Here is a 16,473-nt window from a genome sequence, read left to right as displayed (position 1 = left end):
TTCGACACTTTGCTTGCTTTCGTAAACTTTAGTCATTTTTTTCTCTTGTTGCTTTTTCTTTAGTCATATTACTTAGAACAATTAAAGAAAAGTTAAACAGGCTTCCTAAAGTCGATTATGTGAAACTATCTATTGCTTTGAGTTCATACCCAATGACTGTAATGACTTAAAATAATTTTTCTTTTTTTTTAATTTTGCGCCTTTAATCAGATTTGACGTCAATTTTTAGCGCGGTCTCACTAATGAAGTGGAACCTCTTCTTTTTAGTGAAATAAAAACTGATCTGTTGCGCGGCTTTTCGTTTGAACTTACGGTTTATGTATGATTTTGAAACTGAGTTGTGACAGGTCTCATTAATATCGTTTTCAGGTTTAAGTGAGCGTATTTAAGGTTTTCGATTGATTTTTATTAGTTTTAATGTTTTTGATACAATTTCATAACACTTGTGATGTTTGGATATTCGTCTGCCTTTGGGAGATTTCCTGAAGTGTGACAATAGAAGGAAGGAAATTAATTTTAATTAATGTTTTGTGTGAAAAGACTATGTTTTTAGTGAGCTTAAAAAAATTTTTTTGTACTTTATTCAACTTTTGGTTGTTGCCTCTATTTGTTTTTTTGTAGGCTTAACATTTATTCTCATTAATGACAGGTCTCATTGGCTCCCTTTTGAGATAAACATGAACCAATTTAATGCCTTCAGTTGATAGATAATATGTTTAATGACTTTAATTTTTTTATTTTCATAATTAGCGTATTCTTTTATTGGCCCTTTTTGTTCTTCTTTTTATCGACTTCTAACTTAGTCTCATCAATGAAAATTGTCACCCACTTTGAATTCAAGCTTTGATTTCTAAATCGGTTTTATGTTTAACCTGATCTTTTAGTCTAGGAGACTATGTGTTCATAAATTGTTTTGGATACTGAACAATATTTGTGGTTCTTTTTACTGTATTTTGGAGTTATACCTGAATCTATATACTTTTTTAAACTGTTAGGTTTGAAGAAGTCAATGTATTCTATAGCCGCACATCGATAGCTAGGGCTATTATTGGTCTTCTCTTGGTTTTTTTATTTCTTCGTCAAGATTTTTGTTTCCACTATATGACGTCACAAACACTTCAAATCTGCTTTTTGTTCACTTGTTCATGCAATTTCAATTGAATTGCGTACTGGGCGTCATTTTTCACTCTAATTGGAGCGCGTTTTTTGTTCATTTGCGTTATTAAGTTTTTGGTCACGCATGACATACTTCGCTCTGAAAAATGACTTCCTGACTCTGAAACTGTCGTTTCTTTATTTCAATTCAAAGAGAAAAGGTCAAGTGAGTGCGTTTCACTCTAAATGAAGGTTATTGGAGAGCAGCTAATAGAGCAGAAATAAGTTGTACAGATTCTTACTCAAATATAACATATCATCCTCTAATGAAAAGAGTAATATTTTGGCCTGTCTTTTTTCTGTATTTTTAGACGGCAGATCTACGGAGCAATTGCGGCTATTTTCTGGCAATCTGTCAGCTATTTTTTGAACTTTGCAGCCTTTTCCGTTGTTTTTCTCGACTTGTCACCTAGTCTTGTTACGGAAAGCTCCATCTGCTTACTGGTGTACGATCAGCAAGTTTTTGCAGTGTAAATTTCATCTGGTGATATTTTTACTTGGTTAATAAATACTTTAGTAATTTTATTGATTTAAAATAGATATTTTGGTAAATGTTTTTTCAAAAGATATTAATTTTTTGCCTTAATTAATGTTTTCTGTTAGTATTTTTTGTTTGTTTTGTCTCGTTGTCTTGTTAATTGTAGGCCCCATCGGCCTTTTAATGCGGATGTGTTTAATTCATTTGTTGGTTTTCGTTTGTATCAGTTTTTTTCTCTTACACCACTTTTTTCGACCGGTACGTAAATTTTTGAAATACCCTATCTCATCTTGATTTGATAGACAATTAAGGATGAGCAGGGTCGGAACATTATGTGTAAACGCACATTGCCGAGTTAAACATGCAACATTAGAAGGGTTTTTGTTTTTTTTTGCATTTCGTTGTTTACCAGCAGGAAACTCGTTGATAGATGTAAAGTTACAACTTTGTGATATGCTATTTCAGAGAAACATGTCTTTAAAGAAGCTCCTAATAATTGTCTAGATTGTCTATTAGCTATTAGTTATAAGTTTTGTTATCCGAGAGCAAGGATGGTTCCCGCTAACAGTATGAAACAGTTACGTCTGTGTAACGGGTTCCTATGCAGATATATTAGAACAGCTCATAGCAAGACCTCCAATAGCCAGCAGAACTCTGCTCGATATACAGATTGGCCAATTAGAGTGTCAGTTCTACTAACAAGGTAGGGTGTGTATTTCATGCAAATGGTCTAATTGTACAGAAAACATTGAACTTATTGATCTTTCAGTTTGATTTTGCTTCAGCTTACCCTTTTATTTTGGCCCCCTTCAACATCCATTTAGTATTATCCGTTTATTACTATTTCCTAAAAAACAAAAATTGTGATGAAATTTGATCTGTTTAAAATTAACTGAGTAAAGATGCTTGTTACTCTAAGGGAAAATTCCTATGATTATTCAAGTGGCTATCAATGATGTTTTCCAGATTTCCGAGAATTACAAGCGATGTTAGTGATTTGCATGGGAAGTTCCAGCAGCTGCGTGACCAATTGGAGGTGAAAAAGAGCAAGCTGTCCAATCACGAGATTGACCTCCAGAAGAAAAGGTATTGTTCATTACTATTATTTGAATCAGGCGGCATGCAAATTGCCATTTGATTCGTGAAATAAACTATGGTATCAAAAAGCTACATACAGTATGATTTCTGCCTTTTAAGCATGGTAGGTGACAAGTAAGATAATTGCGTGAAAAACGAAGTGAAGTTTCAAAGTTCTGCTTTAACCAGAGACGATGGTTAAACCTTTTTGTTAATTCACGGTTTGCCAAGTTGCTACGCTACAAAATGTCTAAGTTTCATAAACAAACATACAAAAGGAATCATTTTGAGGTTTAAAAAGTCAGTTTGAAGACAAAAGGCCCGAGTTTTTGATCCAAATGGTGTATTAATAAGATCAAGAAGCCTCTTTCCAACAGAATCTTCTTTTTACAAAGACCAGAGTGCACATCTCCAGCGATGTGATTGTTCGAGTTTTCGAAAAAAAAACCGGAACGAGATTTCAAAGCATGCTGTGCATAAATCAAAGCAATGAGAATTTGGAACGACACTTAATGAGGACCCTGTTGCTGTTGAGCTAAGTTTGAAGCAATTATCTTAAACGTGTGTCTTTTTAATGCAAAATTTTTGCTTCACCTGTTTGCGCTTTTGTGCTAGAACATTCTTTGGCTTCGTGTGTACTTTGTCTCACTCACCCTAGTTCTCCATTTTCCTCAAGTTACTCTTTCTGAATTAGAGTTTGCTCCTTAAAGCGTTTGTGAGCGAAAGGAAATCAAAGCCGTTGTACCTGATTTGTCAAGACTTCAGGTGGTTTGTCAGGTTTGAACTTTACTGGGTCGGTTTTCTTGCACCCATGAAACATTTAAGCTACACCCCCTCTAAATTAAACTGCACCCGTTTGTATTCGAGAGCAATGCATGGGACGTTGGTCGGTTTATGTTTCATTTTTAAAGTCTTTTAAAAGTTATCATTACCTATGCGTAGCTTTTTGGTACCATCCTATATATTAAATGCGTGAGCACTAAAATGGAGTAGTTTTGCATGTATAAGGGCCTCTCGAAGCGCATATTTAAGAGCCGAATTGAGCAGCATAGTTAAGCGAACAACGAGAGAGGTCAATGACCTAAAAGGCTTAAAGTAGATGGGTAAGAATCGAACCTGGGACAAAGGATTGTTATTCATGTGCAGTTGCCACGAGGCTATGAGGGCTTGAAGTATGCTCCCCCAGAGGGAGGATTTACTGTCCTGGTTACTACGTGTTTTTTAATTACTCCCGAACTAAGTTTGAAGTGCTTATTGTAATTTTTTTCTGCAAAGTTTAAGCTTTACAGATTCTGCTTTATGCTGGAACACTCTTAACTTTCATTAAAGTGTTTGCGTGATCTCAAATGCTGTGAATCTGAAATGTTTAAGGATACGAAAAAAGCAATTGTGAGAAACGGTGGTCTGTAGTGGTTATAGCGCAGGTGGTAAGATGAAGGACTGTTTTTTCTGTGCTATTATGGAATACTCTTAGCTTTCAACTAAGTTTTTCAAGCTTTACTTATTGATTTTTTTCGTGATCTCAAATTCTCTCAATCTGAATTATGTTTGTCGATAAGATAAAAGCGGTTGTGAGAAACGGTGTTTTGTAGTGGTTATAGCGCAGTTGGGAGGATCGTGGACTGCTAATCTGAAGTTTGAAGCCTTTTTTGGATGGAGGATAGATTGGATGGTGACTGCCAATCTGAAGTCTAAAGCATTTTTTGTACACGTGTTTTTTTGCCAAGTTTTAGCTTTACGGATTCTGCGCTATTCTAGAAAACTCTTAGCTTTCACCTTACTTTTTTCGCGCTGTACTGTTTGATTTTACGTGATCTCAAATGTGAATCTGAAATATTTTAAATGATACGATAAAGGTAATTGAGAAACGGTGGTCTGTAATGGTTATAGCGGAGGTGGTAAGATGGAGGACTGTTAATTCTGTGCTATTCTAGAATACTCTTAGACTCTGAGCTTTCAATTAAGTGTTTTTACGCTGTACTGTTCGATTTTTGCGTGATCTCAAATGCTCTCAATCTGAAATATGTTCATTGATACGATTAAAGCGATTTTGAGAAACGACGGTTCGTAGTGGTTATAGCGCAATTAGTAATATGGAGGACTACTAATCTAAAGTTTGAAGTGTTTTTCTATTACAATTTTCCATAAAACTATCAAACGAAGTTTTAAGCAGTTTTAGTCGTATTGTCTAATCTTCCTCTTTTATAGTAAATACACTTTGGTACCAAAAAGCTTGTACACCTGAGGATTTTTTAAAAAGAATTACAAACAAATAATATAACATTTTGAGTTCAAATTTGTTCTCTAAACACGTCATCACATCCCTGGTTTTCTTCAACGTCCAGCAGACAGTGTGTATTTTTCATACAGGTTTCTCACGACGTCTGCGTCAATTTCGTTCCGAATATCACACTTTTTTCTTCTAAATTTTCCCAAAAATTTGTCTGTTTTTGCAACGGCTGCTTCAAAATTGCATATAAATTTCCTCTAGGATTCAGATGTGGACTGTATGCTCACCATTACAGTACCTTCCACTCTTTTTCTTCGAAAAAAAACGCCAATAATCTTCGATTTATGGACAAGATCATTATCTTGTTGAAAAATAATGTCAAGTAAATGCATTTTTAATTCGTACTTTTTCAAAATTTCCAAATAGCTGGCAGCGTTCAGCTTGTTTGGACACTTAACACTTTTTTGTCCATCTAATTGCACTGCAAACCAAAACATAACTGATAGTTTGTCCGAACTCAATTTTTTAATGTTTTTTTTTTCAGGAAATCTAGTTGCGTGAAAAACGAAGTGAAGTTTCAAAGTTCTGCTTTAACCAGAGACGATGGTTAAACCTTTTTGTTAATTCACGGTTTGCCAAGTTGCTACGCTACAAAATGTCTAAGTTTCATAAACAAACATACAAAAGGAATCATTTTGAGGTTTAAAAAGTCAGTTTGAAGACAAAAGGCCCGAGTTTTTGATCCAAATGGTGTATTAATAAGATCAAGAAGCCTCTTTCCAACAGAATCTTCTTTTTACAAAGACCAGAGTGCACATCTCCAGCGATGTGATTGTTCGAGTTTTCGAAAAAAAACCGGAACGAGATTTCAAAGCATGCTGTGCATAAATCAAAGCAATGAGAATTTGGAACGACACTTAATGAGGACCCTGTTGCTGTTGAGCTAAGTTTGAAGCAATTATCTTAAACGTGTGTCTTTTTAATGCAAAATTTTTGCTTCACCTGTTTGCGCTTTTGTGCTAGAACATTCTTTGGCTTCGTGTGTACTTTGTCTCACTCACCCTAGTTCTCCATTTTCCTCAAGTTACTCTTTCTGAATTAGAGTTTGCTCCTTAAAGCGTTTGTGAGCGAAAGGAAATCAAAGCCGTTGTACCTGATTTGTCAAGACTTCAGGTGGTTTGTCAGGTTTGAACTTTACTGGGTCGGTTTTCTTGCACCCATGAAACATTTAAGCTACACCCCCTCTAAATTAAACTGCACCCGTTTGTATTCGAGAGCAATGCATGGGACGTTGGTCGGTTTATGTTTTATTTTTAAAGTCTTTTAAAAGTTATCATTACCTATGCGTAGCTTTTTGGTACCATCCTGTATATTAAATGCGTGAGCACTAAAATGGAGTAGTTTTGCATGTATAAGGGCCTCTCGAAGCGCATATTTAAGAGCCGAATTGAGCAGCATAGTTAAGCGAACAACGAGAGAGGTCAATGACCTAAAAGGCTTAAAGTAGATGGGTAAGAATCGAACCTGGGACAAAGGATTGTTATTCATGTGCAGTTGCCACGAGGCTATGAGGGCTTGAAGTATGCTCCCCCAGAGGGAGGATTTACTGTCCTGGTTACTACGTGTTTTTTAATTACTCCCGAACTAAGTTTGAAGTGCTTATTGTAATTTTTTTCTGCAAAGTTTAAGCTTTACAGATTCTGCTTTATGCTGGAACACTCTTAACTTTCATTAAAGTGTTTGCGTGATCTCAAATGCTGTGAATCTGAAATGTTTAAGGATACGAAAAAAGCAATTGTGAGAAACGGTGGTCTGTAGTGGTTATAGCGCAGGTGGTAAGATGAAGGACTGTTTTTTCTGTGCTATTATGGAATACTCTTAGCTTTCAACTAAGTTTTTCAAGCTTTACTTATTGATTTTTTTCGTGATCTCAAATTCTCTCAATCTGAATTATGTTTGTCGATAAGATAAAAGCGGTTGTGAGAAACGGTGTTTTGTAGTGGTTATAGCGCAGTTGGGAGGATCGTGGACTGCTAATCTGAAGTTTGAAGCCTTTTTTGGATGGAGGATAGATTGGATGGTGACTGCCAATCTGAAGTCTAAAGCATTTTTTGTACACGTGTTTTTTTGCCAAGTTTTAGCTTTACGGATTCTGCGCTATTCTAGAAAACTCTTAGCTTTCACCTTACTTTTTTCGCGCTGTACTGTTTGATTTTACGTGATCTCAAATGTGAATCTGAAATATTTTAAATGATACGATAAAGGTAATTGTGAGAAACGGTGGTCTGTAATGGTTATAGCGGAGGTGGTAAGATGGAGGACTGTTAATTCTGTGCTATTCTAGAATACTCTTAGACTCTGAGCTTTCAATTAAGTGTTTTTACGCTGTACTGTTCGATTTTTGCGTGATCTCAAATGCTCTCAATCTGAAATATGTTCATTGATACGATTAAAGCGATTTTGAGAAACGACGGTTCGTAGTGGTTATAGCGCAATTAGTAATATGGAGGACTACTAATCTAAAGTTTGAAGTGTTTTTCTATTACAATTTTCCATAAAACTATCAAACGAAGTTTTAAGCAGTTTTAGTCGTATTGTCTAATCTTCCTCTTTTATAGTAAATACACTTTGGTACCAAAAAGCTTGTACACCTGAGGATTTTTTAAAAAGAATTACAAACAAATAATATAACATTTTGAGTTCAAATTTGTTCTCTAAACACGTCATCACATCCCTGGTTTTCTTCAACGTCCAGCAGACAGTGTGTATTTTTCATACAGGTTTCTCACGACGTCTGCGTCAATTTCGTTCCGAATATCACACTTTTTTCTTCTAAATTTTCCCAAAAATTTGTCTGTTTTTGCAACGGCTGCTTCAAAATTGCATATAAATTTCCTCTAGGATTCAGATGTGGACTGTATGCTCACCATTACAGTACCTTCCACTCTTTTTCTTCGAAAAAAAACGCCAATAATCTTCGATTTATGCACAAGATCATTATCTTGTTGAAAAATAATGTCAAGTAAATGCATTTTTAATTCGTACTTTTTCAAAATTTCCAAATAGCTGGCAGCGTTCAGCTTGTTTGGACACTTAACACTTTTTTGTCCATCTAATTGCACTGCAAACCAAAACATAACTGATAGTTTGTCCGAACTCAATTTTTTAATGTTTTTTTTTCAGGAAATCTAGTTCAGAAAGACTTCTTGAGCATATTGATACACCATTTTGAACGAAAACACTGGCTTTTCTTTTTCAAATTTACTTTTTAACAGCATTTCTTGAAAAGTCACCTTATTTTGAGAATTCGTCTATACTTCTGGAAATGGTATCGTTGCAAAAAAAAAATGCGTTATGAGCCACTCTAATGCGCTTCAGTTTTTCGGGGTTTTTTGGAGGGTCTTCCGCTCGATTTTTGCGCTTCGAAACTCATTTTCAAGTAACATTTGTATGCATACTGTGCACTGGATCTTGATTTCAAGTTGAGTTGCTTTTGTATTTTTGTCCATGAAACTCCCAACATTTCATAGCGTAACAACTTGGCAAATGGTGAAAAAACAAAGTGGATTAACCATCTTTCCTATTTAAGCAGGCAAAATAAGAATGAGATTTCTGAAAACTTCTGAATTTCACACCTTTTTCACGCCTTAGCGCAAATCATGCTTATGAAGCACGAATCATGCTTGAAATTCAGAAATCATGCTATACGTAGCTGTTTGGGAACCATAGTGTATCAGTAGCATTTGAGCTCAATGGTCGACAGCGCTGTCGTAACATGTTTTAGGGGTCCTTAATTATGCAACCGAGATTAATAAATGCGTTTTGAGACACGCTTTACCATCATATATATTTTAGCTCCAAATATGCACATTTTTTTTGCGCTCATTAAGCATGCGGTATAGCAAAAAAAAGCAATTCACAAACGCCATCTTCCAGAAATTTGCTGTAGAAAGGGCAAAAGACAAGTGCAATACGCATAGATAGCGTAAGTGGTGAGAACTATGGCTGTTAAAGGAGGGTCATGGGTTCAAGCCTGATTCGGTGCGAAACAGAAAACTTAACTTCTTTTAAAACTTCTATTCGTGTAAATGATTTTCTTGTTATGGTTTTGCGGGCCTGCTAGTAGTCTGTCTATATGAATAATTAGGTGAAATTTAGGGGCGTAGGAAATCAGGCGGAAACTTTTGAGCAGATGCGAAGTTGCTACCTTTGTAAATTTTTTAGGGCTTGTAGATAGCACGGGGAATTGGTACAGAATTGGTATGTGCATTCAAGTGGATTACAAAATGACTTCGGCTCTTAGCATAATTCTTATTAATAATGTCAACACATGACACTTAAATGAAAGTACGGAGGTCAGTGTTTTGATTTGTACTGTTCTTTCGTGATGAAAGTAGAGAGAACGCCCGCTGTTAGTTTGGTTGTCAAGAAATTGTTTTGTAATTTACCTGTCGTTCATAACAAAAAATAAACGTATTTTTTCTTTGCTGTTTTTTTCCACTTTAAAGACTGGTCCCATGTTTTTTTCTAGTGAAGTACCAATTATTTTTGTTTAGTTTAGGTTTTATTGGACGCTATTTTGTTTTTGTTATTAAGTATTTTGTTTTTAAAAAACACGTTTTAGATGTAAATAATGTTTGTTGCTGTTTTTTGATTTTGTTGTGTCTTGTCGCCTAGTCTTTATAATACCAGGTCTTATCCGCCCTTTAATGTGGCATTACATTATTTTTTGAATTTTTGAATCTTCCTGATTTGGCAGACAATTAAGCCAAAATTGTGGATTAGCGGGCTCTGAACATTATGTGCGAACGCACGTTACCGAGCCTCCTTGTTGTTTTCAGTATCATATTAGAGTCTATAATCTCGATGCCCTTTTTACTAAACTTTGTTCATCTTTGAATTTAATGAGATTGACCAAAAACTGTCACTCCAAGGCTCATAAGAACTTGTTTTGTAACCTTTCCGGAATGTTTTAGCAGCACCAAGAACATAGTCACTGCCAAAGATTTCGAAATCGCACAGCAACAGAAGTACGATTTGTTCACACCCGCAAGTCGATTTACAGATGAAGAAAATGAACAAAAATCGCTCAACAAAAAGTTGTGTCAAAAACTTGTTCTCGTAATAAAAGACCCCTCTATCAGTGAAAGACACTACAACCTGCCTAGCACGTCTTTACAAGAAGGCGAGAGTTTAAGGATAGCTGCTGAAAGATGTTTACTACAAAATTGTGGAACTTCGATCAGGGCTAAGTTCTGGAGTAACGCTCCCAGCGCTGTTATGTGCAGGACAATTTCAAAATTTTCACGTCAAAAGCTTGATTTAGGCGATGCTCAGGGAGTGAACGATTTTATTTTTCTTGTAAATTACGACAGCCATTTCGCAAGTTCGAATGAAGACTTTGCGTGGATTACAAAAGAAGAACTGTCAATCTATTTAAGAAGTAGAAAACTTCGTGCTATAGTGTCTGATTTGATGTACGAATTCTAATTGATCATTTGATTTTCCGTTTTTAATCTGCGACGCCTCAGTGAAATAGGATGCAAAAGTCGATACCGCACCTGAAAACAAGAGTTTAGGTCAATCTGCTCAACAAATATAGAAATAAGAGAACATAGCAGGACAAGTCTTGACATAATTAAACGAATTTCTATTGACTAACCAAAAGACTAGACCTAGAATGGACAAAAACTGGACATGGAAAACCACTCAGAAAAAAAAAACGAGTAAAAAAATTGAACAAAATTAGCGAAAATCAAAATCAAATTGCCGCATGTGAACAAAAAACCACAATCGAGGAAGCGAGCGTTCAAACACCGTTTTCTCACTTTGGAGTTGGAGTAAAAACAAGCACGCCGCAAAACCACTTGGTTTTTTGCTCAATTACCTTCTTATGCTTGACCAATCACTCTCCATTTTGACTGCAAAAATATATAAACAGATCTCATAAAAATATAGCAGTACAAGTCCTCGAACAATTCAAAGAATTTTCATTGACAAAACCATAACACTATACCCTGAATTGACTTGAAAACCACTTTCAAAACCATTTGTGTCACGCCCCTATTTCGTCCCTCATAGTTACGTGATGATATTCCTTAAAATATCCATAATTAAGTGCTTTATATTAATTAATATTCAGTTAGTTTCAAGGCCATATATAGCCAGTATTTTCCATCTAGGCCTGTAACCTCTAATTTGTTTAAAAAAACCGCAGAGTGACAGTTTAATAGCAAACATATCAAGTGCCTAAAAGCCTCAATATTTACTTTTTTCAGTTTCTTGATGATAAATTCACATAATCAGTAAATAACTTTGTGAGAGATTATGTACTTGGTGAAGTAATTATTCTGATAAAGTAGGTGCTAATACGGAACTTGTATATGTACTTAACAAACATCAAGAGACGTACAAAAGCCGGAAATTGCCCAACTTGAAAATCAGTAAATATTTGCGAAGGACCAATACAACTCAAGGCACAACCCTGCGGAACCCACTATCACCAGAACACCGGAGAATCTGCCTGACAATCAGTTGCCTAACATCTCTTAAAACTTGATAAAACTTGAGAAACTTCTTGCTAAAGTTATTAAATAATTATTGCTAAAATAATTAAAGATTGAACTGGAAATTCTCTTGGAAACTTCTAAGTTTGAGCCAACTTCATTAGAGTCGAAACCACCATTAACAAAGCTTAAAATACAAGGCAAACTAGTGGATATATCACGCATCTGAACCGCTCAATTAAAGGCTATTACTAGCTAATTTTATTCAAAATATATCCGCTAAAAATCGCGCTGTGAAACATCAAAATAAGTCCTTGAAAAATGACAATTAATCACATTATTTACTGCTATTATTAACCTCAGAAAAACCATGAGGAACATTAAAAATTAGTGCGTAACATGGTGACAGGAGTTATTAACCGTTTCCCAGTTTAACGGACCGAAATTCTGAATAATTCTTTGATAAATTTGACATTTCTTTTCTTCTTTTGACACTTTCTTTATCTTCTTCTACTTCATTACCTTAAGAGACTTCAATCATCCAGACCAGCATCCAGCACTTCCTTTCCGAGCAAGACGATAATGCAGAAAGCAGTAACAAAGGAAATAGTGGTTGTGTCTACGTGGTCTAATTGTAACAACAATTCAAAAGTGTTTGAGTGGACAATAACTGGAACAAACTCAACCACAGCCGCCACAACGGACAAAAACAACACAGGGTTTTTGCAAACGAGGATATTGTGAGTAAATGAATTTGTAAAATTAATTTTGGTGCTTTATTTATGTCAATTTATAAAGAACAAATTCTCCCCGCTATTAATAATTGTCGCGTTCCCCCAAATTTTGTTGAACATATCGAAGGCAATAACATCAACTACACCCATAACAGCAATAAAACACAAGCTCAGATATTAAGCGCTTTTTCCTCTTCAGTTTATAAATCCATCGTTATTTATGTGCTAGATAAAGATGATAAACGTGTTGCAATTTATTGGACAGCAAAAAGTCTAAATCAAAAAGCTCGCAAATTTGGCCTTATTCGTAACAAACTTAAATCTGACAGAGACATTAACCTTGACAACATCATTACTGATTATCAGATAACATCAAAATAAGCTAAATTACTGAAACCATCACTTAAACATTAATTAAAAGAGGGCAAAACAAAAGTTTAAACAAAAATAAAAAACAATTATATTTTTTTTCCCCGCCCAGCTCCGGAGGTTAATGAATCAAACAGTGACTTCGGTCATTATGCTGTTGCCTATCTGAGTGCAGCTTCCACAAGGCCTGTGCGGTCGTGGTCCCCACGAATTTTCCTAGACTAAGGTGCACTCTTTAGAGGTGAGACTTCGGCGGCCCATACGGCTTCAACGATATAAGTCTGACGATTCGACCGGAGCTTTAGGAATAGGTTTATAAGCATCCCATCTTTATTATTCTCTTTATTATTTATTAACGAATGGTTTCAGTAGTTTCTTTCCTGATATTCTTGTGCTATTCATTTAACTGCTTCTCTTAAAACCCCTTAATCTCTCCATTAAGTTAAGTGTGCTATTTAATACTTTAGAACGAAAGTAAGACTGATTGAACGAAAAGTATATAATCTAATTGGGTAAAAAGCAAGATGGCACAAGCGCAGATCAACATCACGCCTTTTTCCGGATCAGAAACGGACAATTTTAACGAGTTCGAACAACTAATAACAGGTGCAATCGGAGTTGCAGCAATCGCAAACGCGCAACAAGCGAACTTTTTACAGTTACATTTAAAAGGAGACGCTTTACGATACTTCTCAACCCTATCAGAGGCTTCCAGACTAGTTTGCGCAGACAGTATAACAGCTCTAAGAAATAGATTCACGCAGGATGACTTGAGAGAGATCAGAATTATAAAGTTAGAGAATCAAAAGTTTAATTCAAAAACAGACACTGTAAAAAATTTCTTAGTAAAGTTAAGAACTGAAGGCAATAAAGCATATCCAGCACCTGAAATAGTAGTAGCGCCAACAGGAGCAGGTGATCCTGAAGCCCGTAGATTTGAAAGAGAGACGGCAGCAAGAGATTCTGCCCTTCAGATGTCAGAAAACAGAAAAAACGAACAGATAAAGCGCTTCTTTATTAAGTCTATGCCAAATTGGCTTAAGCCTAAGCTCTTAGAAAGGCCAGACACAGATACAATTGATCAATTATGCACCCTGGCTAGCCAACAGATTGCAATAAGGGAGATGTGCAACAGAGAAGAGTACTTTGATGACGTATTTAATGAAATAACTGAAACAAACACTGATAAAATGTTAAAAGCAATAACTGTTATTTCAAATAATCAAAAAGAACTTGAGCAGAAACTTGAACAGAGGACAGCACCTAAAAATGAGCCATCAGAACAAGGCCCAGTAAACATTTTCACACCACATTACCCACAACAAGTCTACAAACGAAGTTATAGACAAAATTTCCGCCCGCAATATCAGAATTATCGACCAAATCACCATCAATATCAGTCTAATTATCGTCCAATTCAGCAAAACTATCGGCCCCAGCAACAGTATGCCCCTCGTGCTAATAATTACCGAGAGTTTAGACCACAATTTAATGCCCCTAGACCATTTTATCATAATGAACAGCCACAAACTCGGAATTATTGGACTGAACCTTCAAATAGCCCCCCATTTGTTCATCCAGCTTATGTTATTAGACCAGTTAATCGGTTTCCAACAAAAAATACCCCTCAAAACCTTCTTAGACAGGGAATAGTTTATGATAGCCCATCACAAAACTGATATGGTAGTCAGCAAGCAAACCAGTTTAATCGTGCAAGTATTCCTCAAAGTAGAAATATGAGAGGTATGAATTTTCCATTTAATCAACAAAAAAACTAATAAAGCCATCCAACTTTAAAAAACCAAATAAAAATTATAAAAACTCAGTTAATCATTATAACGAAAGCACGTCTAGCTCTAGTTTAGATACACTAATAGAACCAGTTTACAATAAAAGTAACAAAAAGCGTAGAAAACGCAAAAGTAATAATAATAAAGGTAAAGTTAATAATTCTGTGCAACTCACAACACAAGTACCTCAACCCACACCAAAGCCAACACCACATGTTCAGCAACTATTCAGCTTTGTCCCACTTTTAGGCAGAACATTATCCTATGTTAAAGTTAAATTTAATGGAGAATTAGAAAGACGCGCACTAGTTGATACAGGAGCATTTGCCAATGTGATAAGTCGTGAGTTTTACAAGGAGCTTATTATTACAAATATCAATTCAATAACAGAAATAGAAAAGCCTGATCTAGATAAAGTAAAAATGGCAAACGGAAACATAGTTAAAATTGACAAAGCAATTAAAGTTACATTTAAATTGGGCACACAAACATTTACAGAAGATTTCCTTGTTTTAATTGTCACAACTCCTGTAATATTAGGCAACCCATTCTTCGTTAAACACAAAGTTAGCATCTGCCCAGGACAAAGTTACATTAAATTCCCTGATCAAACTCTGCAAATAAATGAAATAAAGCCAGAAAAGCAACCCAGAAGAGTTGTAAAACGTAAAAAATTTGGAGTTTATACACAGAAAAAGCAAGTTCTACAACCAAATCAACAAGCAGTATTAGAATTCAAGCTTTACGATAAACTAGAATCATTCACTGACCTCTGTGGAGTTATAATTCCAAACGAAATCTTTGAAAAAGACAGCGAAGTAATAATAACGTCCTCTTTAAGTAAAGTTGCTGAAAATAATATCCTTTATATCTATGTCTTGAACATTACTGATCACCCAATTACCATAAATAAAGGCGAGGAAATAGCCAAATTCTTGTTCTTAACGTCTGATCAAGCAGAAAAGTTGTTAGAAGTAGATCCTCAATTAATAAATGTAGCAAAAATGAGCGAAAATTATTTAACAGAAATAAATCAATTAATTCAAGTCACAGATACGCCAAAAAGAAAGGCCCAACCAGCAAAGCCGGCCCCAGAATATGAAAAATTGTGGTTCCCAACGCCCGAAACGTGCCCAGATCCGACAAATTTGTCGCCCTTGCAGAGAGAAATATTTGAGCAATTGTTAAAACTGCAAGAAATGGAGAAATTAGATCCAAAGGGTAATAATCAGGACAAAATAACCTTTTTGAGCAAATTCCCGTGGGAAAAATCGGCCCTCAATAATGAGCAAAAAGCAGTAGTAGGTGAGCTACTAGTTGAATTCAGTGATATCTTTGCGAAACACAGATTTGATGTTGGATATAATACAGATTTAAAGATAAAGTTAACTCCAGAAAGAAGCATACCAATTTACGAACAAGGCCCTCCAACGCCTGTCCATTTGAGAAATGAGTTACAAGTAGAACTAGCATTAATGCATTACTATGGACTGATAACAACTTTGTCTCAATCAAGATATAGTAGTCCACTTTTCGCACAAAGAAAAAATTCAGGAAGACTTTATTAATTGACTTGAGAAAAGTAAATCATTTGCTGAAAAACGATTATGTGAATAAAAGTTTCCCAATTTCGAACATGAGTGACGCAATAAATTACTTTGCCGGGAAAAAATTGTTTACCAAACTTGACTGTTCTCAAGCATATCACTGCGTGCAAATGGCAGACGATGTATCAGTGCAACTGCTAGCATTTAACTTTGCTTCGAGAACTTATGCTTATAAATGTCTTGCACAAGGATTGAAAAAGTGAGTAACAGGATTTAGTTCTTTTATTAGACATTACTTGGACCCATGCTTAGCTTCATGAAATTGTACCCAGTTTATGGATGATATCGGAAATGCAGTAACAAATTATGAACAATTGGTACCCTCTTTGCGAGAAATATTTATCTGTATACGTCAATCCGGACTAAAACTGTGGCCCGAAAATTGTGAAATAGCAACAGATGCAATGAAATTCCTTGGAAATAACATCAGTGCAGAAGGAATATCACCAGAAAAAGCAAAAATAACGAAATTTCTTGATAAATTTAAAATGCCGAAAACAACAAAGCAAGTAAAGCGACTAATTGGC

General features: G+C 35.5%; 2 protein-coding genes across 2 annotated transcripts in view; one reads left to right on the top strand and one right to left on the bottom strand.

The window, feature by feature from the left end:
• LOC142353263 (large ribosomal subunit protein mL46-like) overlaps positions 1-10,447 on the top strand; it is a 222,247-nt gene extending 211,800 nt beyond the window's left edge. Inside the window, exons 2-4 of the mRNA XM_075405494.1 lie at positions 2,098-2,336; positions 2,600-2,719; positions 9,917-10,447. Coding sequence (XP_075261609.1) covers positions 2,185-2,336; positions 2,600-2,719; positions 9,917-10,430 — 786 coding nt within the window. The 5' untranslated portion in view covers positions 2,098-2,184 and the 3' untranslated portion in view covers positions 10,431-10,447. The remainder of the gene's footprint in view (positions 1-2,097; positions 2,337-2,599; positions 2,720-9,916) is intronic.
• Positions 1-16,473, bottom strand: part of LOC142353110 (uncharacterized) — a 576,000-nt gene that overhangs the window by 454,088 nt on the left and 105,439 nt on the right. The gene's annotated exons all lie outside the window — the stretch shown is intronic.

Source organism: Convolutriloba macropyga, chromosome 14 (genome assembly GCF_964194025.1).
Source record: "Convolutriloba macropyga chromosome 14, txConMacr16.3, whole genome shotgun sequence".
NCBI lineage: Eukaryota > Metazoa > Xenacoelomorpha > Acoela > Convolutidae > Convolutriloba > Convolutriloba macropyga.
This window is presented reverse-complemented; position numbering and strand designations above follow the sequence as displayed.